The sequence below is a fragment of the Plutella xylostella genome, chromosome 16 (assembly GCF_932276165.1).
Source record: "Plutella xylostella chromosome 16, ilPluXylo3.1, whole genome shotgun sequence".
Lineage (NCBI taxonomy): Eukaryota > Metazoa > Arthropoda > Insecta > Lepidoptera > Plutellidae > Plutella > Plutella xylostella.
This window is the reverse complement of record NC_063996.1, coordinates 4351601-4375382: the sequence shown is the minus strand read 5'-3', so window position 1 is coordinate 4375382 and position 23782 is coordinate 4351601. Positions and strand designations below refer to the sequence as shown.

Sequence of the window (23782 nt, the reverse complement as noted above, 5' to 3'; positions counted from 1 at the left end):
CCCCGCCTGCGATACTTTCCATTAACATTGGGACTCGTTTTCATGTTTTTAGCGTACAGTCAGGTTTTTAGTTTTTTATAATTGTATTTTTTCATTTGTAACTTTTTAGTTGTTTTTATTTTATGAAATTTTACGTCGGTAGGTAGTTCATGATCATTTTTTATTTCAATAATTTTGGTGTTGTTATTTAAATACCTTCAATATGCATATTTTTGTAATGTGAAAATCAAGTCCTTTCATTTGATACCTTACACGGCAAAGTTGAATTATTATTTTTTCGATCATCACGTTATGTCCTCAAGAGGGCGCTATGTACATTTTAATGGAACGTCACATAGCCTATAGCCATCGCGCCATCAATACGCTTCTAACAATACCTCATACATCAAAATCTATCAAGCCGTTTAGGCTACAGGAGGGAACAAAGAAACAGACAAACATACATATATACATACATACAATCAAAAAACAACCCTCCTCCTTCGGCAGTCGGGTAAAAAGGAGTAAGACAGGGGGTCATTCTGAACTTTTGCTCTACGAGTTTTGGAAATTAACAAAAAAAAACCTTTTTCATAGAAACTTTGTTGGACATGTGACTTTTTACCATGGAAAACAAATATTTTTTTTCGCGAATTTGCAAATCTCGTAGAACAAAAGTTGTTCAGAATGACCCCTTGAGTCATCCCCTTTTGGCTTAGTATAGCCCTTTTGCGACACTATGTATTTACTTTGCTTTGTCGTCGGGGTTCAGTTGGCTGGAGGATGCCCGAAACTTATTATCTACACTTTAATACTTTTAGTTACCTTTCTACAAGTAAATACCACATTTGTTTGAGAAAGCTAATCGGGTTCCGAGTATAGAGTAAAGTGGCACCCCTATTAACTTCTACTCTTTCCTGGTGCCTACCAGTGTAAGTAAGAATTATACTTACTTACCCTAAAATCACCCAAAATGTACTTGAACATAATTGTCAATAAAGTTGGCGAGTAAAAGTTTATCGACCCACTGTGCAAACTTACATGTGTGCGTGTCACTGCGTGTGCTGTGTGAAGAGCATTGAAAACCCAAAATTGGCGCGGCACGTCACCCTGTACGGGCCCTTAAAAAGTGTTCCCGTGGGAATTCTGCGTATACATAATATAGGTATAAGTTAGGATAATGGAATAGTTTATAGCTTTTTCGACGACCACATTTAGGGGTTGCTATTTAATTTATTATGACATCACATCCAATAACCATTGCATTGCACATGAAACCAAAACGCATACGATACCTTATTAGCGATTTTGTGTAAGGTTACGTTAAGGTTTTGAAGTTCCTGTATAACTTCAGAACTACACTGCCGGGCAATGAAAAGTTTCCACTGAGAAAAACACCAAATTACTCCTAAACGGAAAAAGCTAGCTTTATTACGCCTTCTGCAACATTGAAGTACATTTAACAGAGCATCAGGATATTACCAACTAAAAACAATCATAGTTTGAAAAAAAAAAAGTTTGAAAAAATTGGGGTGTTTGGTGTCGGATTTTTGTGAGTTGAACTATTTCGTTTCCCGTGAGTGTATCTTTCACAAAACCGCTAATGCGAAGTCTGAAGGTATACCTACAGGAACTTCAACACTACTTATCACGAAATCGCTGATGCACTGTGCAACATGGAACGGGGCATCCAAACATCCTACATACTGATCAAACATATAACCCTCCTTTTTTTCTTCGCTGTAGTTGGGTAGGTAATTAAAATAGATAACCGTTCTAGATGCAGATTAGATTAGGTTACAATTAACTAATAGGGTTGTATAAAATAGATTCAAGCATTCAAATAAATCTATTAGTGACCTTTACCTAGCGCAGGACATATCAAGGTAAGTTGTTTAAGCCCGGTAGCTGTTTCGGCAGCACTCGTTAAGCTTAGTCAGAGGCCTTTGGGCAGCTTAAAACTACTGACAGCCCACTTACCCGAAACTCTCTCAGCACAAGCTTGCTGGTGTTGGGGCCCACCACCCCACACTAGGCCAGCTTGGTGGACTAGGCCTGCCTGTGGCCCAGCAGTGGGGTCGTGATGGGTTGTGATGATATGATGATGACTGCAGACGGTGTCATTTGGTGCTATGTCACTTTTTTAAGGCTCACGAGTGTACTAGCTTCCATGTAAGTACTTAAATTATTCATGTTTTGCCCGTGTAGATGTGGGCGTGCGATGCTGGACTGACGTCCACGATCGTGGAGAGCTACGCGGGCGCGGGGCCGCTCTTCGTGAACACGCTGCAGACATTCCTGGCGGCGCACTGCGCGCTGGTGGGCGACGACCGCTGGGGCGCCGATGCCGTGGACTCAGTACTTGGAAGTAAGATGAAGTATTTGTAACTTTGTTACTGGCTGTATATAAACATTTTTTTTTTCTTTTTTTTTTTTTCATTTTCCATTGTATCTGCAATCAGTCCCAGAACTATGAGCAGATTTCTTCTAAGTTTAGTGGCATTGAAAAGAGTCCCCCAGTGGGGACCCCTCTTTATTTCGTCGCTAGGAGTGTGCTAGCTCCATAGGTTCCCTTCTCTTCAAACGACGCTGGAAGTTTGGTGTGGTCAGCTGAGCAGCTAGTTCGTTCGGGTGGTTACAGAGACGATTTCTATAAGATCCAGCCTGAGTGCGAATTTCTTCAGCTACTGTAGGTATCCCCAAGTGCTCATGTAGTTCGCTGATCCTTATAAACCAGGGTGCCTTGCCAATTGCCCTCAAGATGGCATTCTGTACCCTCTGAATGATGTTTACATTGGAGATGGCTGCGCTACCCCAGAGCTGGATTCCATACGACCATACAGGTTTTAGCACTGTTTTATAGACAAGCAATTTGTTTTCCACTGAGAGCCTAGAGTTTCTTCCAAGAAGCCAATTCAGATTCCTATATTTCAGATTGATTTCGTCTCTCTTAGTCTTCAGGTGTTTCTGCCAGGTTAGTCTACGATCAAGATGCATTCCGAGATATTTAACTGTGTCATGGTGTGGTAGCTCCGTTTCTCCAAGTTTTACAGGAGGACAGTTTCCCTTGCGTAGTGTGAATGTAATCTGCACTGATTTTGTTGCACTAGCTCTAATTCGCCACTTTTCAAGCCACTTGTGAATATCATTCAGACTTTCTTGCAGATTAAGTGAAGCCTTTTCAGGGATTTTATCACTTGCCAGAATTGCCGTATCATCCGCATACGTTGCTGTCGTAACACCTTTACTTTGAGGGAGATCTGATGTAAATATTGAGTAAAGTATTGGGCCAAGCACAGATCCTTGGGGAACTCCCGCATTTATCTCATAAAACTGGGACATACTGTCATCTTCCTTTACGTAGAAAATTCTATCCTCAATGTAAGATTTTATAATATGGAAGAATGAGTGCGGCAGGAGCATTTTTATCTTACACAGCAGTCCAGTGTGCCATACTCGATCAAACGCCTGCTGGACGTCAAGAAAAGCTGCTGCACAGTATTCTTTTTCTTCAAGAGCACATCTGATGGTACTACAGACTCTGTGGACTTGCTCAGTAGTAGCATGCTGTTTTCTGAAGCCAAACTGGTGCTTGGGTATCACTGATCGTTCAGTAAGGACAGGAGTTATCCTTCGCAGGATTACTTTTTCAAAAAGTTTTGATACCACTGGTAGGAGACTGATTGGTCTGTATGATGTAATCTCATTTGGAGGTTTGCCGTCTTTGTGTATCATTGTGATTTCAGCTATCTTCCAAACCGATGGGAAATATCCAGTTCGGATAACAGCATTGAACAAGGCTGTAAGGTAAATTATTCCTTTTCGGGGTAGTTCTGTCAATATTTTCTTATCAATTTTGTCAAAGCCAGGAGATTTTCCATTTTCCAGTCTGTATATTTGCTGAGCTATTTCCTTTGGGCTTGTGTGTTTCAGCGGCATGTCAAGCTGGAAGTCTTGACTCATCACTAGGTTTATATCTTTATCCTCTGAATCTGAAGATGCTGCATTTGGCGTGAAGACCACAGCAAGGTGCTTTGCAAAGGCTTCAGCTTTTTCTTGACTACTTCTCACCCATCCAAGTGTAGAATGTTTTAGTGGCGGTTTAGATTTTTGGGGGCGGTCATGTTGTTTAGTTACTTTCCAGAGAGAATAGTTAGTGGATTTAGTTGCACTTAGTCCTTCAAGTTGAGTTTGTAGCAGTTCATTTGAGCAGTTCTGAATAATTTGTTTTAATTCAACAATAGCTTTATTTAATTTAGATTTGTCTGCTGGATGGCGACTTGTTTGCCAAATACGGCGCAGCTTTCTTTTTTCTAAAATCTTAGCTCTGATTTCTTGTGGAACAGGTTTATTTTTCTGTGTCGTTACATGATATGGTGTACACATCCAGCAAGCTTCTTGAATTATATGGAAAAAATTCAAGGCGGCGTCTTCAATGTCGTCAGGTGTTTTAAGACAGATTTTTAGGTCGAGCTTTGTTTCCACTAAGTCCCGAAAGGAGTTCCAGTCAGTGTGTTTGTTATAGATATAATTTCGGTTTTCTCTATGCATGACAAGTGCACTCATTGTTAGTATAACTGGAACATGATTTGACGAGCCGTCCAGGCATGATTCAATTTGAAAGTTTAGTCTCGATAGCCCTGTCGTTATAAAGAAGTCAATGGTATCTGGCAGCTTTTTAGGATCTCCCGGCCAGTGGGTTGGTTCAGCTGTAGAAAGTGTAACCAGATGTTTCATATCTAGACATGCTTTCAATTCTTTTCCTCGTGTGGTAGTTAATCTAGAGCCCCAGTGTATATGTTTGGCGTTCCAGTCACCCCCAGCTATGAACCGCTTGCCAAGCGTCTGGAAGAATTGTGAGAACATATCTTTGTTGATTTTTGGCTTTGGTTGGCAATACACAGATGATACATTAAAGTTTCCATTTTTGTCCTGTACAGAAATAGTAGTGGCTTGAATATGATGGCTTCGAAAATGTGGGAGTTCATGATGACTTATAGATGATCTTATGATCACAGCTGTTCCTCCATGAGCAGTCCCATCTGGATGATTAGTCGTATAGATATTATAGTTAGGAATTCTTATTTGATTTTTATTAGTTAAGTGCGTTTCTGATATTAGAAGAATATCTAGTTTGTGTTCATTTATTAGGACTTCAGCTTCTTTGATCTTCGCAGACAAACCATCTATGTTCCAGGTGGCGATCTTGAGAGTATTCATTTTATAAATTTAGTTATTAGCGTTGACATAAGCCCAACGAGGGACGTTATTTGTTCCAGGAGTATATCCATTTTCTTTGTTTGCTCTATTAGAAGTTTTTGCATGATTATTATTGGCTCAGTCTCATTTGGTTTGTTGGTTTCTTTTCCTTTGGTGGCTTCAGCGAATGTTTTAGTATTTCCCGGTTTAGGACTTAGTTCAATATTTAGTACTTGTTCCTCTACTTTTTTGTCATTATTACTCGTACTTTGCTGGTAAATTGGCACAGTTTTTGCTCGGGTTGCCTTGCGTTTGTGGATTTGTTGATAAACCTCACAGCCTTTGTAGTTTGCAGGATGAGTTCCCAAACAGAGAGCACATTTTGCTGGAGTATTCTTGTCTTTATTTGGACAGTCACTAGTTTTGTGGGATTCAGCACATCTAACGCAACGGTATGGCTTGAGGCAGTTGTTTTTTGTGTGTCCATATTGCTGGCATCTCATGCATTGCACCACAGTACTGCGTTTTATGGGGTCTTCAATCTTGACTGCGGTGTGAAAGATGTACTTAATATTCTTTACTTCTTTGTTCTTCGTGCTGGGTTCCAGGTTAACAAAGAAGGTGGTCGATGGTCTTTTATTTGGACCAACCCGAGCGTTGATGATCTCTCCCCTGACTATATTTCCTGTGTTTTCTATTGCTTCTTTTATAGCTTCTATTGGTGTGGTGTGATGAAGATTTTTAATAACTATGCGATAGCATCTCTCCGCTTTGGGTGTAAAAGTATGTCCAATCATATTTTGCTCTCTCACAAGGACCATCAATGTTTTATAAGCATCAATAGAGTTGCAGGTGACACGCAGTTGATTTTTTGATACAATTTTTATTGCATAGTCTGTTTTTTTCAAAACACTTTCTATGGTACTGACAAGTTTATTGACATCTTCCACTCCATATAGTAGCAAAGGAGGTGGCTTATTCTCACGTTTTGGTAGTTCGCCTTCCGCGGCATCTAGTGGTAGAGTTAAATATCTATTGTTTGTATTTGCTGGTGGGGATGGGGATTCCGCAAACTTCCATTTTTTATTGGTCCTAAGTACGGGTACCCTTTGCCACTGGGGATGTTCAGATGATTCATCGTTAATTTCATCTTCCATGATTTCAGAGTTCACACTTTCTTTAACAAATAGGCTGGGATGAAATATTTGTTGTATCATCTTCTTCTTTTGAGGTTCAGTGGTCATTTTATTGCTGTCTGTAGAAGTACTTTGGGTGGAGGCATGATCAGGACCCCCCAGTAAATCTACTGGATTGGTAGGAATTATTAATTGCTGGCAACCCTAACTTATAAATTTTTGAGGGTAGAAAAATAATTGTCAGTTTGTAAATGTCACTGGTCTATTTTGATCACTGTTTATCTGTAGTATTTGTGGATATTATGTTGGGATAACACTTTCCATAGCACTACACAGGTAACTTTAACTATTTAAGTTGTTTTTATCACTTTACAGTTCCATTTAACACTTTTTTTTAATCAAATAAAAGCAGCACTGATGTTGCTTGCACTTGACAGTTGACAGTATATAAACATTGACAATGATTCGATTTCACAGTGAGTGACAAAAAGCCAGTGTGAATACGCATTTTAAAAAGCTTGTAAGAGCTTGGGAAATCAACTAAAGAATTTCGTCAATTTTATCATTATACCAGATCCAAACTATGACTTCATCGTGGTGGGCGCGGGTTCCGCCGGCGCTGTGGTCGCCAACAGACTCAGCGAGAACCCGGAGTGGAGAGTTTTACTGGTCGAAGCTGGAGGAAATCCCACACTGGCTACCGAGGTAAGTGTAGCTGCGCCGTTGTACCTTAAATATGATCACAACTTTTAAAAGTTATGTTGGGAGTGAAGAAATAAACAAGTAAACATTAACTTTACAGGCTCCACAAGTGTTCTACGCTAACTTGAAAACGAAAGAGAACTGGGGCTACCGCACCGCTCCACAGAGCGGCAGCTGCCTCGCCTACGACGACGGCTGCTCGTGGCCGCGGGGCAAGGTGCTGGGCGGCAGCAGCAGCATCAACGCCATGTTCTACGTGAGGGGCAACAAGGAGGACTACAATGAGTGGGCCGCGGCCGGCAACACCGGCTGGAGCTACGACGACGTCTTGCCTCTGTTCAAGAAGAGCGAAAAATTCTACAAACCTACACCTGAATCAGATGTTTACCACGGAACGGACGGTTACTTGTACGTCGAGCACACCGACAACGTTTTAGAGACTGAACGTATTGTTCTGAATGCCACAGCTGAACTGGGAATCAAAGTGCTAGATGACATCTGTGGAGAGACCCAGATGGGCACCACCCGTTCCCTTACTACGACTCAAAACGGTGAACGACTCAGCACAGCCCGTGCCTTCCTCAACCCTATCAAGGACCGAAGCAATCTAGACGTACTCAAGAATGCTTATGTAACCAAGCTTGTATTCAAAGACGGTACGAATGAAGTTACTGGTGTGCTTCTTAGCAAAGACGGTAAGGAAATACAAGTGAATGCCAGGAAGGAGGTGATTGTATCAGCTGGAGCCATAAACACTCCTCAGCTACTGATGCTCTCTGGAATTGGACCCAAACAGCAGTTGGAAGAACTCAACATCGAAGTTAAAGCTGATCTTCCCGTGGGAGAGAATCTACAAGATCACTTATTTGTCACTATGTTCTTTAAGGCCAAAAGTGACACTAATGTTGGTACTATCAATAATGTACTAAAGGGAATGGGAGACTTTTTGTTCCAGAGGACAGGAATTTTGGCAGATCTGAGTCCCCAAAGAGTTATAACTTTCATCAACACCACCGATGAAAACGCGTCTACTCCAGACATACAGTTTCACCACCTTATATTTGAGCCAAACAATACGAACATCGTAGACTTCTTTGACCTCCACGGAAATACAGAAGAGGTTCAGCAGAAATTCAAGGAGATCAACAAAGACCATCGCGTTATTACAGCAGCTGTAGTACTCTTGAGACCACAATCAAAAGGAAAATTGCTTTTAAAGAGCACCGACCCTAACGTATTCCCAGACCTGTACGCTAACTACTTCCAGAATCAAGAGGATGTAGATACAGTCATTAGGGGAATGAGGTACTTGACCAGACTGGCCGACACAGAAACATTTAAGAAATACGGTCTATCGCTAACATGGATGGATCTGGACGGTTGCAAAGCATACAGGGACAAATTGTCTGACCAGTTCTTGGAGTGCATTGCCAGACATTTGACGTTCTCGCTGTACCACCCCGTCGGTACTGCTAAGATGGGTCCGGACGGTGACGCCACCTCGGTCGTTGACCCTGAGCTGAGGGTGCGCGGGGTGAAGAACCTGAGAGTGGTAGACTCTAGTATCATGCCGGTCATCCCGAGAGGAAACACCAACGCTCCGTCTATTATGATTGGAGAGAAAGGAGCTGAACTTGTGACAAAGACGTGGACAGATAAAGCTGCTTTCGAAGCAAACCGTGAAAGATTCAATATCTTGAAACAACGTAGGTCTGGTTAATTTGAATATATTATTGAATCAATCAAAGCAATTTTTTATTTTATTCTCTTTTTATATCGTAGCCACTTTATCGTTTTTTTATGGGCAAGTTAAGCCAAAAAGTTCTCTTTTGCTATAAGACCGACCGTTATAAATTAATACTGAACATAAATAAACCATTTATATATTTATGATTACATGACACTCACTGGGCTCGAGCCTGTTGCCTGTTGAGCTACAACAGATAGTAAAAAAAATCTAATTACATAATATTTATGTAATTTATTATGATTGCGCAACTAATTGCTATTATAAACATCTATTTACCAAGTTATCTTACCCACCGCTACATAGGGGCATTGGAATTTGCACCCATACCACACACGAATCATCAATTAATGCTTATTAAGTTTCCATAAAACTATATTGATCTACGTAGGTAACATTTGATTTCAGATCTGATTTTCCCTATTTTGACTTGAAAATTTTTAAGGAATATTTAAAGTAAAGTGGCAGTTTTTCAGTCATGGAAGTTAATAATTTATATTATATACTCATGAAGAGAATCGTGTTGGAATATTAGAAGTTCATAATATTAAATTAACCAGATACAGCATCTACTATGTATATACCTACATAATAGTATAGGAAGTTACGTACAATCAATAGGTCTGTAGATTATTCCACGGCCACCAACTTATCTGAGAGTAGCATCGGCCTAGGTGTGATTATGTTTTGGAATACTTATCTGATCGAATAGGTATGCATCAAAAAGATCTATTAGCCATTTTATCTATTAGTAGGAAATTTTATTTTATCTTTCCTTATGCGCCCATTTTAGTGGCTATCACGCCTCTGTTAACAAAGATAACCTTGTTTTTATTTATTATCTGCGAACTTTCTAGTCTTAACCTGCAGGCCTAGCACGGGTTGCGCTCGCTCTCGAGACCCCGTATGATGTGAGTAAGTGCGATACAAAACTTTTGCCACTTCTTGACGTGCGGGTCTTGCAACCAATGCTAGGCATTCTACAGAATATTCGGTTATCAAACCTAGTTATCAAAAATATTAAACACGAGTCAATTAGTTCAAATAAACTTTTATTTTGCAATTACATTTCAACACTTATTACACTTACCTGTACACTACGCTATTCAGTGATGGTGATTCTGCCGTCAGTGGCGGTGGCGAGCGGCGAGTGGGCCCTGATGTAGGAGCCCACCACGTCCTGGTCGCGACCCACCAGCACCACGTTCTGACGGTGCTCCTTCAGCATCTGCTCACAAATTATTTATTTATTCAGAGGAAAACTTACAGCTAAACATTATACATGTCGCAGGCATCTGGTTTAATCTCTTGTTTGATTGAACCGCTAGCCCGTTCATTGGATGACGCTATTCAGTTGTATGACTAGGCCGAACGTTGATTGTACAAGCGTCACAAAACGTCCAACTACTTAGCGGACTTAAAATCAGTCAGGTGGTGAATAAAACAAATATGGCGTCTAACAGCGAACAGCTGACACAAAAAGCATTTGTATTGTTATTTTTTGCAAATAAATTAGCTTTAAAGTGCGTTATTTATCTTAAAATAGTGTGACAACATGGATTTACCTATTATTACACCGCCGGCGGATAGTTTCAAAGAAAAAAATGTGCTCAAACTGGATAATTATGAACAACAATATCAAGGTACGTTTATTGTTATTGTTTAGTTAATTTGTGAGATGAGAGCTTTGTAACATAGTCTTTTTGTTGACTCTTGTCTGGTCATGTTCATCCTAACCAGACATTACAAAGTTGCTATACTATATCCCATTTAACGACTTCGCTGAATAACGTTCAGTCAAGACGTTGGACGTTACAGTCAACCACTTGACGAGTTGTTCTTTAGTCATTCAACTGAGTAGCGTCATCCAATGAACGGGCTAGCGGTTCAATCAAACAGGAGATTAAACCAGATGCCTGCGACATACATAAGAAATTACGATTAATAATACATAGCCAGTTTTCACACATTTGTTAGTAAAAATAAGTTCTTATTGAGCAAAAATACAGCTTGCACAATTTATTCGCTCAACAAAACAGATGAGCTAAAACTCTCCGTAAAACTATAGTTTATTAATCCTACTTGACTACAAAAATAAATCTATATTATATGGTTACTTACGTTAGAAATAGGTAGCAGTTGTGAAGTATACAATAACACCGTTTTTGTCTTTCGACCAGTTAAGCTGACAGCGTTTTAGATTTGTTAAGTTTCACAACAAAATCATATGTGGTTCCATTTATCTTCTATGTAGTTTTTAACCGACTTCGAAAAAAGGAGGAGGTTCTCATAAATTCGTCATAAATTCGTCTGTATGTATGTTTTTATAGGTACCTACACTTTATTAGCAATAGAATTGAAAGCTGATTCAATTCATACAAGAAATAATCGAAAGTATCAACTACTGCCACCAACAAGTACCTCTATTACAATTGCTAAAGACCTTTATATATCCATACCTTGAAGCCGTCCCCGCCCCCTGCCAAGTAAGAGGCGGTGGTGACCTGGTACAGGCGGTCATCCTCCAGGGGCGCCCCGGGCTCGGTGTCTCCAACTGTTACTGACGCTACGCGACTGCCTTCGGGCTTGGTGAGGTCGAATTTAACCCGGATACCTGGAATCAAAAATACTTCTTGTAGGCACCATGGTACTCTTGGTAGGCATAATATTTGACTTTGATTACTTTTTTTTACGTATTTCATGAGTATTCTTACAACGGATCATACCTTTATACATATGTTAATAGATCACTTAATTAAATTATTTTGATACATTAACTTCTGCTGTGTTTAAAACTACTGCTGAATACTGTTTAAAGAAATTATAAAATGTAAAGAAACAAATAAATGCGTTTCCAATATCTTTACAGCGACGTTAAAAAGGCAGCAGCAGAATAACTGTGTCGGCACCATATTAGAGTTGGAGTCGCAGTCTATTCTAGGTAGAACGGGGCCTTTGTGAAATGGTTGTAGAGTAATACACTCACGGCCAATGAAAAAGTTCCACTCACAAAATTCCGACAACAAACGACCTCAATTTTTTCAAAATTTCATTAGAAATTTGAACAAAATATTACCGTTTTTAGATGGTAATATCCTGATGCTCTGTTATACCCCATCCACACGCTTGGCGAACAATGGCAAACAGCAAACACTGACGTGTGGATGGGTGTTTGTCGTTGTTTGCCTGTTTGTGTTTGTGTTCGCCAGTGTTCGGCATCGGTGTCGGTTTTTCTTGCCAGATCAAAGGATGTTCGGCAAACAGTTTGCTACGTATCCACACGTCTGGCAGCGGTCAGTATGCGCGCTAGCATTGCGGGAGGCGGACGTATCAACTTGCTACACTTTTTCGTTGGCGCGCAAAGCGTAAAAATGTCTGATTGATCAGCACCTACGATTCTGTAATTTTTGGAGGCTTATCAAAATAAAAATATAAAACAAATTAAAGCCCAAATAAAGCAGTACATTGTACGATTTCTATGTATTTTTAACCGACTTCAAAAAAAGGAGGAGGTTCTCAATTCGTCGGGATATATATTTTTTTTTATGTATGTTCACCGATTACTCCGCCGTTTATGAACCGATTTTGAAAATTCTTTTTTTGTTGTATTGGGTTGAGCTCCCAGGTGGTCCCATTTTTTTCAGAATTTTATCTCACCCCTAAGCGTGGGTAAAGGGGTAAAAACAGGGTATGAATTTCCATTTTGGACACATATTAACCGATTCTAATGAAATTAAGAACGTAAATATAGTTCTTATAACAAAAAAATATGATGGTGACCTTGAGCTGATCTGATGATGGAAACGGAAGGCAGTCAAGGGAACTCCTCAACGGTATATAGCAACTACCTCGTGTTTAGGCTTGAATGATTCGTATTGATTAGTAGGACTTTTTGGTATCATTTGCATCTTACTTTTGATTAAAAATTATTGCAAATAAACTAAAAACTATAAAATAAAATAATAATTAAAAAGAAGAAGTCGGTTTTTTTATTTTTTTATTATTATTATTATCCCACCATCGTCTTTGCTTTCTTCTTTTTTTCTTTTTTCCTTTTCTTGCTTTAATTTATATAATAAAAATATGTCAACCCGAAAGTAATAGCTCGTCGTCCGCCGTGTTTGCCGGTTCGGAATGTTATGAGCGTTCGCCGAGCATGTGGATGGCTGTTTGTGTTCGGTGATTGTGGTTGGTGTTTGGGACTTTGTTTGCTGTTTGCGGTGTTTGTGACAAACAGCAAGCGTGTGGATGGGGCTTTAAATATACTTTAATGTTGCAGAAGGTGTCATTATGCTAGCTTTTTCCGTTTAGGAGTAATTTGGTGTTTTTCTCAGTGAAATTCATTGCCCGTGAGTGTATATATTATGACAATGGACAAATTAATAATTGTAAAATTTTACGTTCAATAAACGATATTTCATTTCATTTCAAAACTTACCAGCTACCTGCAGTAGCCAGGGTCCCTTGAACGGCTTGTAAGCCCAGGCGTCGCTCACCCCATGCTCCAGAGCTTCCCTCAGGTGCCGGCCCGCCAGCTCGAAGGTCTCAAGCTTGTCGTTGTAGGGGAGCAGCTCGAATAGATCTCCTTGGGTTATGTCTGGGGACGGGGTTTTGTTTTAGTTGATCTTCGAGTAGATACAATATTTTTAATGTTGCTTTTCAGGTACAGATAAACCTGACCCCCCTCAGAAGCATTGTTAGTATGAGAGGGGGGTCAGGTTTCTCTGCACCTGACCGTACGATACAAGATAGTGAAAAAACGTAGTTCATTTTAGAACGCCAAAAACGGGCGTTTCTAGCGGGAATAAAATAAACTTTAACCCCCTTAAAATTTATAGGACGTTTGAACTGAATTGAACTGTTTTGTCAATAGCTAAAACGTACTAGATAACTATTCAATGAATAAGGGTTTAGATTCTATGTATTAGGAGGTCTTTCCTTGGTCCCGTTTTGTCACTAATAAACCAATGGGACTGGTGATAGTCACAACTGGCCCTGGTAGCACAGGGCGCTATTAAGACGTGACAAGAGTTCTCCGTCGCGCTCGCTCTTGAGGCTGCGCGATGTGAGTGAGCGCGATACAAAACTCTTATCACGTCTTAAATGCGCCCTGTACTAGCCCTTCTGGAGAGAGTGGATTTATCAGAGAGCCTTAATTTAAGGTGATTTTATGTTCTAACTAAATTAAAATTAGTTACTTACTTCCTGCAGGGATCGACGTCTTGATGTCTCCTCGCTGGACTATCGCAATGTAGTCGTACTTAGACTCATATTTGGCTTTAGCCTGGAAAGTGTTATTATTGCTGATTTGGAGTGTATTGTTTGTCAAATAGAATGTGCAAACATAGAAGACACTGGCATACAATAATATAAATCAATGTACTACTCTTATTTAAAACAGCACTCAGGGACATGCTGAAAAACAGCGCTGTCATAAAACATGCTTCTGCTTACGACAGCACATGCTGAGCATGGCACCTTTTCCCAAAAGTATGTTTTTTATATAAATTATAATGTTTGGTATTAGTGTTTTTGGTATCGTTTGCAACTGTTTCGCCAATATAATTATTTTTCTTTCTTTTTTTTCTATGTATACCTCTGGTGCAGTGTACATGATGAAAGACGTACCTGTGCATTAAAAGCGTCCACAATGATGTCCCCTAGAGGACACTCGCCGTACACACAGTCCTCGAACATGAGGTCCACGGAGGACGCGCCCACCACCTTGTTCACCTCCTCTCTCACTAGCGCTGCATACGGCTCTAGCTGGGCCTTTATGTCGGCATCTGTAATTAAATAATGTTTGGATGTACATAATTTTTGGGGTTTATTTACGTTCTGAACACTTAAATTATTAACTTAGGTAACTATTTAATTGTTTATACCATATCTAAACGTGTCTACAGCTGGACCAGCGATGGTCATCGCATGTCCAGCATAAGATTACTCAGTCAGTAGCGTTAGAAATAGTTAGAATGTTCCCGTCTACCCACGCCGAGTGTATAGAAAGATTACGTCAATCCATGTATAATCGAGGAAAGCCATGATGCCCGATTTTAAAACAATATCGCATCACATAAACACAAGTTGTCGTGCGTGTGTATTAAACTAGCAGGCTTCAAGCGCTTTTAAGTTTTTAGGTAGATTACGGGCTGATTTTCTGATAAAGGTAGTTTAAATTAAATTACCTTCAGGACGAACGAATGGCGTAGTGGTTAGTGACCCTGCCTACTGAGCCGAAGGTCCCGGGTTCGATTCCCGGCTGGGGCAGATATTTGTTTAAACACATATATTTGTTCTCGGGTCTTGGATGTGCCCGAAAAATACCAATAGGCCCGCCCCCTATTACATTGGGACTAACAGAACACTCTGGCGAAAAGTGGGTGCAGCAATGCACCTCTGCCTACCCCACAAGGGAGTACATTAGTACAAGGCGTGAGTGTGTATGTGTGTGTGTTACCTTCAGGAATAGAGCGGTCCAAGAAGATGGGTCCCCCCTCCCAGCTGACGTACTCCCCCCTGTGGTCGAACAGCACGGTCAGGTTGCCCATGTACTTCGTGAACGCTGACGCTTGTACCACCAGCACCTGGAAAAGTATAATACAGATTACAGGATGTTTGCAAAGAGATAAAAGTATTCATAGTAAGAGAAGATGTAGTGACAAGAGTTGAGTAAGGAAGGAATGCTTCGGTGGTTTGGACATGTGGAAAGAATGAATGATGAAAGAGTAACAAATGAAATATATAGAACAAAAGTGAGTGGAAGAGTCGGGAGGGGTCGCCCTAGACGGACGTATGTCGACCAGATTGGCGACATACTGAAAAAGGGCCAATTTAAGAGTACCCGTAACCGACGAGCATGTATGCGCAGATGTATGAATGTGGAAGAAGCGAAAGAGGTGTGTCAGAATCGTGCCCGGTGGAAATCTGTAATCTCTGCCTACCCCTCTGGGAGACAAGCGTGAGCGTGTATGTATGTATGTATATGCATTGGTCTTGAAATATTCCAGGATAGATTTAAAGGTAAGAAGGGTGGGGTAGAGTAGGGTATGGTAAGAGGCGGTATAAACACTATACAGGGTGTCCCAAAAGTCAACGTCATCCCTTAAAGGGCTGATAGGTCAGCTCATGAGAAGCCAGAATATCACAATATGACCTCAGTAAAAACTCGATAATTTTCGAGATATTGACACTTTTATAAATTTGCTGAAAATCGACACCTTGGATCAGTTTTTTGCGTGCCGCCGGTACAAAAATTGTTTGGTGTTGCATCACCCTGTATAGCCCTGCTATTGATCGCTGTCAAAAAAAATATCGAGTAATGCTGTATGATTAAAAAAAACACGGTTTTCAAAGTCATAATAGGTAATCGTATTTTTTTATAAACAACTTTGACTCTACATACTGTAAAAAAAATATACCACGCAAACCTGGCACCTTATTTGAAAAGATTGCTCATTTAATGCAGTTTCCAAAATGGTATGAAACGTTGCTATTGTTTTAATTAACAAAAAAGTTATTGCTATTTTAGTACAAAACGACCTCGATGTAAAATTGTTTGAAAGAAATTTATCTGACTGAATTTATTAAGGGTAAGTCATGTTGGAATGAGTAAAAGTAAAATAGGTGGTGGGGTCAGCCGTGGCAACATAGATGACGCAAAAATAGCTAAGAAAAAACTTACCAAACTCTTATAAAACATATTTTGCGTTTTTTACACACTATTTAAAAAAAACAATCATTTTTGGACTTATATTTTTATTTCTCAAAATTATAACACCACATTATTATATTAAGTACATAATCAGCAAAAAATAATACTCATTAATGGTCATAATCATAATTTTGAGAGTTTGGTTTTGTTTAACAATAACTTTAAAATAAGTAACAAGTAATTAGAGGTAATGTTAATGACAAACTAATCTGTCTCTTTTTTGGATACTCTGGGTGTACAATGTACACGTGTAAGCGTTTTACTTGTACAATATCACACATTAGCACTACTCAGGAATGTACGTTACCATGTACTACATTTATGGGGAATGTGGAGTTGCTATAGTCCACTTTTCTCGAGAAAGATACTCAAAATGCGTTTTTTTAATTCTGTGACAACGTTGTCTCTTTTTCCACTCCCAGCCACACCACCTATTTTACTTTCACTCATTCCAACATGACTTACCCTTAATAAATTCAGTCAGATAAATTTCCTTCAAACAATTTTACATCGAGGTCGTTTTGTACTAAAATAGCAATAACTTTTTTGTTTATTGAAACAATAGCAACGTTTCATACTATTTTGGAAACTGCATTAAATGAGCAATCTTTTCAAATAAGGTGCCAGGTTTGCGTGGTATATTTTTTTTACACTATGTAGAGTCAAAGTTGTTTATAAAAAAATACGATTACCTTTTATGACTTTGAAAACCGTGTTTTTTTTAAACATACAGCATTACTCGATATTTTTTTTAATGCCATCAATAGCAGGGCTATACAGGGTGAGGCAACACCAAACAAATTCTAACAATATGGATTTTTGTACCGGCGGCACGCAAAAAACTGATCCAAGGTGTCGATTTTCAGCAAATTTATAAAAGTGTCAATACCTATCTCGAAAATTATCGAGTTTTTACTAAGGTCATATTGTGATATTATGGCCTCTCATGAGCTGACCTATCAGCCCTTTAAGGGATGACGTTGACTTTTGGGACACCCTGTATAAAGTTCGCCGGGCAACGGTATGTTGTAAAAGTTTCCACCTCTAATTTATAACAGTAACATTAAGGGTATATTGGGGATACCCGGGACCCTGGTCTTAGCAGTCCGATTAGCAGACGACTGGTGTAGTGGTTAGTGACCCTGACTGCTAAGCCGAAGGTCCCGGGTTCGATTCCCGGCTGGGGCAGTTTAAAGACAGATATTTGTGCTCGGGTCTTGGGTGTTGATATTTATATTGAATATGTATCTATTTATGTATTTGTGTAGATATATCAACTGTCTGATACCCATAACACAGGCTCTGCCTAGCTTGGGGTCGGATGGCCGTGTGTGAGATCTGTCCCCACATATTATTTATTTATTCATCCTGCTTTCATTCTTACTTGGCACAAAATGTAAACAATGTTGTGTCTTTTTATCAAATAAGTATGAATGCAGTAAGTATAATTCATTTTCAAAATCACGTACCGTATGGTTCCCGGCCTGCGAGTCCTGCAACGTCAGCGGGTGGCGCGGCGGCCGGCATGAAGTTCGGCTTAGGGATTGCAATCCGGTACACTCTACAATCCGGCTACCGGATCCGGTGATATTACCGGATCCAGTAAGCACCAAAAACCTACCGGATCCGGCGGATTACCGGTATAATTCGCCAGACCTAGTTCCTAGATCGGCTTGTAAAACAGCTCCTATATTAGTAAGCCTCTCACCGTATGATTGCCGCCCTGGGTAGCATGTAACGTCAGCGGGTAGGGCCCGGTGCCCTCGGGCCGTATTTAATCATGAAGTTCAAAACATGGTGGCAATAGCTCAGCTTAGGGATTGCAATCCGGTACAATCTTCAATCCCATCCGGTGTCGCTCAGAACTCTATACACAGAACATGTTTGGAATCGAAGCAAATTACTATGAAATCCTACATCGCTGTATCGAAGCTTCTCACAGTGCCATAAATAGAAATTCTCCGGTAAGCACCAAAAACCTACCGGATCCGGCGGATTACCGGTAATACGCCGCATCTTTTATACCTAGTCCCTATTTCAGCTACAGCTTGTAAAATGGCTCTATATTTGCAAAGGCTCTATAATCCGCCGCATCTTTTACCTAGTCCCTATTTCAGCTACAGCTTGTAAAATGGCTCTATATTTGCAAAGGCTCTATAGGTAATTATAAAACCTCTCACCGTATGATTGCCGCCCTGGGTAGCATGTAACGTGAGCGGGTAGGGCCCGGCGGCCGGCTCCCCACTGGGCGCGGGGCCGTCCCACAGCAGCGAGTGCGTGTGGCCCCCCACTATCACGTCGATGTGCTCGCCGTAATCCCGCGCTAACTCTCTGGAAGGAGGGAGTGGGGTTGTTGTTGAGTTTGTTGCAGTTATGGTAAATATGATAAAATAATTCTGACCGATCATATCCCGATTTTGAAACCCACAATCGACTGGTAGAAAATGCTTTTAGCATTAAGTCCACCCTTTGTACTTTTATTTGTATATTTATTGGTACAATAAAGAGTTAAATAAATAAAAAATACCTAATTATAGTTATAACGCACAAAGGTAAAGAACTAGTTGTAATATGAATTCGTCCGCCATTTTAATATTGTTTCTTTAAATGCGCGCGGTATATGTAAACAGCTGTCTCTGTCCCACTAATGCCATAACCACATAACACTATAGTCTAGTATGGATAATAGGAAACGCAAATTTTAGGAGTACCTAGATAGAGTTAACTATTCCTTATCTATCTTTCTACTAATAAAATTTGCGTTACTTCCAATGGTATTTTCCCTTTTGTGCAGTCAGTTACTAGACGAGAATAGCATCTTAATGTTTCCTAATAGAATAATTCGTTCGTGAGATGCTATCATTCAGGCCAGCCGATTGGATACAATTGACATTAATGAGGAGTAATGGGATTATTGCAGGATCCGATATGTACGAACTTAGGTACTGTCGTAGCGAAGTACCGATACCGAGTTCAAAATCGTTCTTTTGTGCACCTTATGCCGGGTCCAGACGAGTGTAACGTGAAATGTAGCATTACGTGTAATTTAGCGTCAACAGTGTGGACGGCACGTGAACACAACCAAACGAAAAACCGTTAGCCGATGGATCAACCGGGAGCGTTACATGTTATGCTCGTTGTGACGTCCACACGTAGAATTCGTGTTATATTACACGTTTCACTCGTCTGGACCCGGCTTTAGAGTCAAAGTAGACGACAATATGCTGTTTTTTTCGCGTTTGTGTCACACCTGGACACACGGTAGCGCCATTTTTCATAATTTGTATCGAATCATGGAACTAATCGAATGTGCCGTCTAGATTCCGCATCTCAGTTTGTTCAACTGATTTCATGTTAAAGTGTGAAAATTATTCCGCCAAACTTGTGAGACATGTTCATTATCTGCTTTGAAAATATTATTCGGTAAGTAGTTACTGTAGATATTTTAAAATTTCAGAAACCAAGAAGTAAGTATGAAGCAGTTATGACAAAAAAAACCGGAAACATTGCTAAGAGCAATACAAACAGGATATCATTATTTTATTGAAAAAATTACGTACACCACGCTAGACCACGCTAGACCATTATTATTCCGAGAATCCTATCTTCAGTAGGTATATTTATTTCTGTCACTTACTTGTCCACATCCAACCCGCAATGCGAGAGCAGGATGATGATGTCGACTCCTTGCTCCGTCAACGCCTTCGCTTCCCGCCGCGTCACCTCGCGAGGGTCCAGGAATACCACCTTGCCAGATGATGAGAGCATCTGAAAGAATGTAGTTAATAGGTAAGCAGTGGTAGAAGTCTATTGGCTGATGATGATGACGATGGGGCAGATAACTCTACAAGATCATTATCATTATGTTATATTATATAGCGAGGTAGATTACGAAAATTCTGAATCTCAATAAAACTTTAAAGCAGCTGTAGTTATCTATCTATATGAGGTTGGGCCAAGCACCGCAACAATACCTACATTTCAAAATCCAACGTTATTTGAAACAGACTGAAAGATGGTAGGGTTTTGGGTTTGTGTCAGGAGGTTGGCGCAGCCTCAGCCGGAAATTTAATGGGAACCTAAAAAAAACAAAATAAAAACACGCACTCTCGCCTTGTACTAATGTACTCCCTTGCGGGGTAGGCAGAGTTGCATTGCTGCACCCACTTTTCGCCAGAGTGTTATGTTAGTCCCAATGTAATAGGGGGCGGGCCTATTGCCATTTTACGGGCACATCCAAGACCCGAGAACAAATATCTGTGTTTACACAAATATCTGCCCCAGCCGGGAACGATCGAACCCGGGACCATCGGCTCAGTAGTCAGGGTCACTAACCACTACGCCATTCGGTCGTCAAACTTTAATGGGGACCTGTCAGAAAAATAAACATAATAATCTCACCTTAGTCTCCACAGTAATGAGCCCAATAATACCGATCTTCCTGCCATTTCTCTCTACAACTATAGACGGCTTGTAGAGGTCCTGCAACACTGGTTCCTGGCTGGTGTCCATGTTGGCGGCCAGCACCGGCGCCTTCAGGGCGGAGAGGTACGGGGCGAGTCCTGCAGGACCATCGTCGAACTCGTGGTTGCCTATTGCCTGTAAATAGAATTGAATTTTATTGATAAAGTCTCTTCCGGAAAATGAATATTTATTAAGTAAGTAGCGAGATGTTTGAAAAAATACTGTTAACCTCATTCAAGACAAGAGCCGCGATCGGTAACATTGGGCGCGTTTTTCAATGTACTAAACGCTGCGGCTATTGTACCATTTTACTAACTTTCTTACAAGAAGAAAGGGCGCCTTATTGAGTGCTATCGCTTACAGATCATTCGGTGAAAAAGATAATGTAGACTTTTACTGACGCGTACATTTTTTGATGTACCTGTAATGTTATTTATTACCTGTCTTCACCAGGCACAAACCCTCCCACTCGCAAGTTAGTGCGTGTGCCTCGATTAAATCGCAGTTTTCTGTTGCTGGACCCTATTTATTTCCATCTAGGACCATGTATCGTGTTACTAACGTGTGCGTCATGAGGCAGCAGGTTCATGAAGTGCTGCGTCACGTTCCACTTTAGCAGCGTGTACCAGTAGGTGCCCTGGAAGCTGTCGCCGGCGTTCAGCAGCAGGGCGTCCGGCTTCTCTTGTCTGAAGGAACAGAAATTAGAAAAAAAACTGGATGGGATTTAATGAAAAAGGGGATTGCCGATCTGACATTTTTTTCGGTGACATAACATTCCTGCATAACACTAAACTGCATGATTGAATTTCTGTTATATAAAAAGCTCTACATCATAGAAAATACTTATAGAATAAATGTTCCTAGCTCTAAGTACATTTTTCATATAAATTTTTTTATAAAATTTCATATAAAAAGCTCTACATCATAGAAAATACTTATAGAATAAATGTTCCTAGCTCTAAGTACATTTTTCATGTCCTCTATTGTCCGTACCCGTCACTGATTTTTTTAATCAAATCAAAGTGAAAGTTTCTTACCTGAGGGCCTGTATCTCATGGTAGAGGCGCGGGAAGCCCCCGAGACAGGAGTTGTTGTTGAACCGACACGTGGCCGTCGACACTGATGTCTCTTCAAACCTACAATAAGAAGAAAGAAGTGGGATGGAATTAGTTACCAAAACAATATTAGAAATAATAAAATTAATAGGTGTTTAGTTATACCATAACGTAACTTAGTCTATAAACCTGCCTCTGCCCCTGAAACAAATTATTGTGAATATGGTCGTGAAACTCGTGAAGCCTATGGTACTAATAATTATGGGTACCTACTACATATAATTATAATAATAAAGCAAAACCGTGCAAATTATACCGTGTGAATAGAATTTTACTATTGTACCTACTTTAAACGACAAATAATTTAGCCTGTACTTACCTAGTTAAATACCTAAATAATTTGTTCGTAAATAACGCTTGGAATGGAAATTGCTATAAGTATGTAACAACATCGGCAAACATAATCGTTCACTGATGGATATAGGCCAAGGCCTCTTCCACACTGCTAGAGCTATTCACCCAGCTACATGATATTCCACGGTATGTTGGTTCTTGATATCCAATCGAGAGCTCGTGTACCCCGTCCTACCAAGGAATACCGTTCATTACTTCTTGATGGGTTTCAGTGGTAAACTCGATTTCGCATTGATCTAATGTAAGTACAGTCGAATCCACAAATATACTATACCTAAGTACACTACATACTTTGTCACAATTAAAAAAAGACTACTTACCATTGACCCGTAACACTTTTTTGGGTATTTTTTGCGGTAAGAATGACCTTCTATCCTACAATGTAACTAACATGCTACGCCTGCCAAAAATCTTGATAGTAAATAGATAAGTACTTAAGTTATTTTGGAGAAATACAGGTTTAACTAAACTAGTTAGTAGGAACATAAAAAACCAGAGGTAGGTAGTGTTTGTATGAAGTAGAGACTAGAGTAGTAAAATTCAATGTTCTTACTTACTTAATCATTACTACCTACCTATTGTGGCATGACTAAATACATGTTCTACTTTCAACTTTCAAGTACTTAGGTAAATACAAAAAGTATTATATTAATAAGCATTACTTCGTTACTGAAGTTTTTTCCAAACTAGTTACTTATAATAAAAACTCAGTAGAGTTGAGTAGGTATAGGTAGGTACTTATCTTAAAAATATATAACATATACATACCTTGCATGGAAATCATTGTAGTGAATGATATCGAGCTTGAACAATCCTTCGAAGGGTAGAGCGAACGCGTTTGCCCCCAAAAAAACACATCCGATAGTAACTAACACAGGCACGTATGTATTAGTTAACATTCTCACTAATATTCACTTAAAACTCTCTCAACAACTAAATAGGTACCGAACACGTATTTATACGTTATATTATTATAAACGTTATCAAGTAGAACTAATAAATTAGTAAGATTTTATCCGCGAATAAATTTATTTGAGATCGTCATAGTATTATTATCATAAGGACAACATGTTGTGTTGACCGCTATCGGTTCACTGGCTGAGCGGCTGACAATGCCGTGATGCCGACTGATAACGAGAGAGCTGCATCTAGGCAGAGGATACTGATAATCTGCAATTGTATAGTTAAGGAATTGAGCAAGTAGGTATTTTGTACTGTATTGGATTAAGATAAAGTTTGATTTTAGTTGTCGATCGACCGACAAAGTCATGATTAGCAAATTATTATTAAAAAGTGTGAGGTAAAATCTCGATAATATATAGAACGGATATCAATAGTAAAATATACACCCAATGAAATAGTACAAATTTAA

The 23782-nt window shown here is 39.8% G+C and overlaps 2 protein-coding genes across 2 annotated transcripts; one reads left to right on the top strand and one right to left on the bottom strand.

Moving 5' to 3' along the window:
- Window positions 1-2160: 2160 nt before the first annotated feature.
- On the top strand, window positions 2161-8764 carry LOC119693794 (glucose dehydrogenase [FAD, quinone]-like). The gene is made up of 3 exons (XM_048626599.1): window positions 2161-2347; window positions 6889-7019; window positions 7117-8764. The coding sequence occupies exons 1-3, from the start codon at window positions 2188-2190 to the stop codon at window positions 8734-8736; spliced, it is 1911 nt and encodes a 636-aa protein (XP_048482556.1). The 5' UTR covers window positions 2161-2187; the 3' UTR covers window positions 8737-8764.
- A 1034-nt stretch (window positions 8765-9798) lies between these two features.
- Window positions 9799-23521, bottom strand: LOC105383429 (apyrase). The gene is made up of 12 exons (XM_038118304.2): window positions 23179-23521; window positions 21979-22077; window positions 21504-21627; window positions 20879-21076; window positions 20115-20245; window positions 18658-18808; window positions 15224-15350; window positions 14392-14549; window positions 13966-14047; window positions 13202-13360; window positions 11223-11377; window positions 9799-9991 (listed from the first exon to the last, which is right to left on the bottom strand). Exons 1-12 carry the CDS (start codon window positions 23307-23309, stop codon window positions 9866-9868), a joined length of 1641 nt encoding a protein of 546 aa, XP_037974232.2. The 5' UTR covers window positions 23310-23521; the 3' UTR covers window positions 9799-9865.
- Between the last annotated feature and the right edge of the window lie 261 nt (window positions 23522-23782).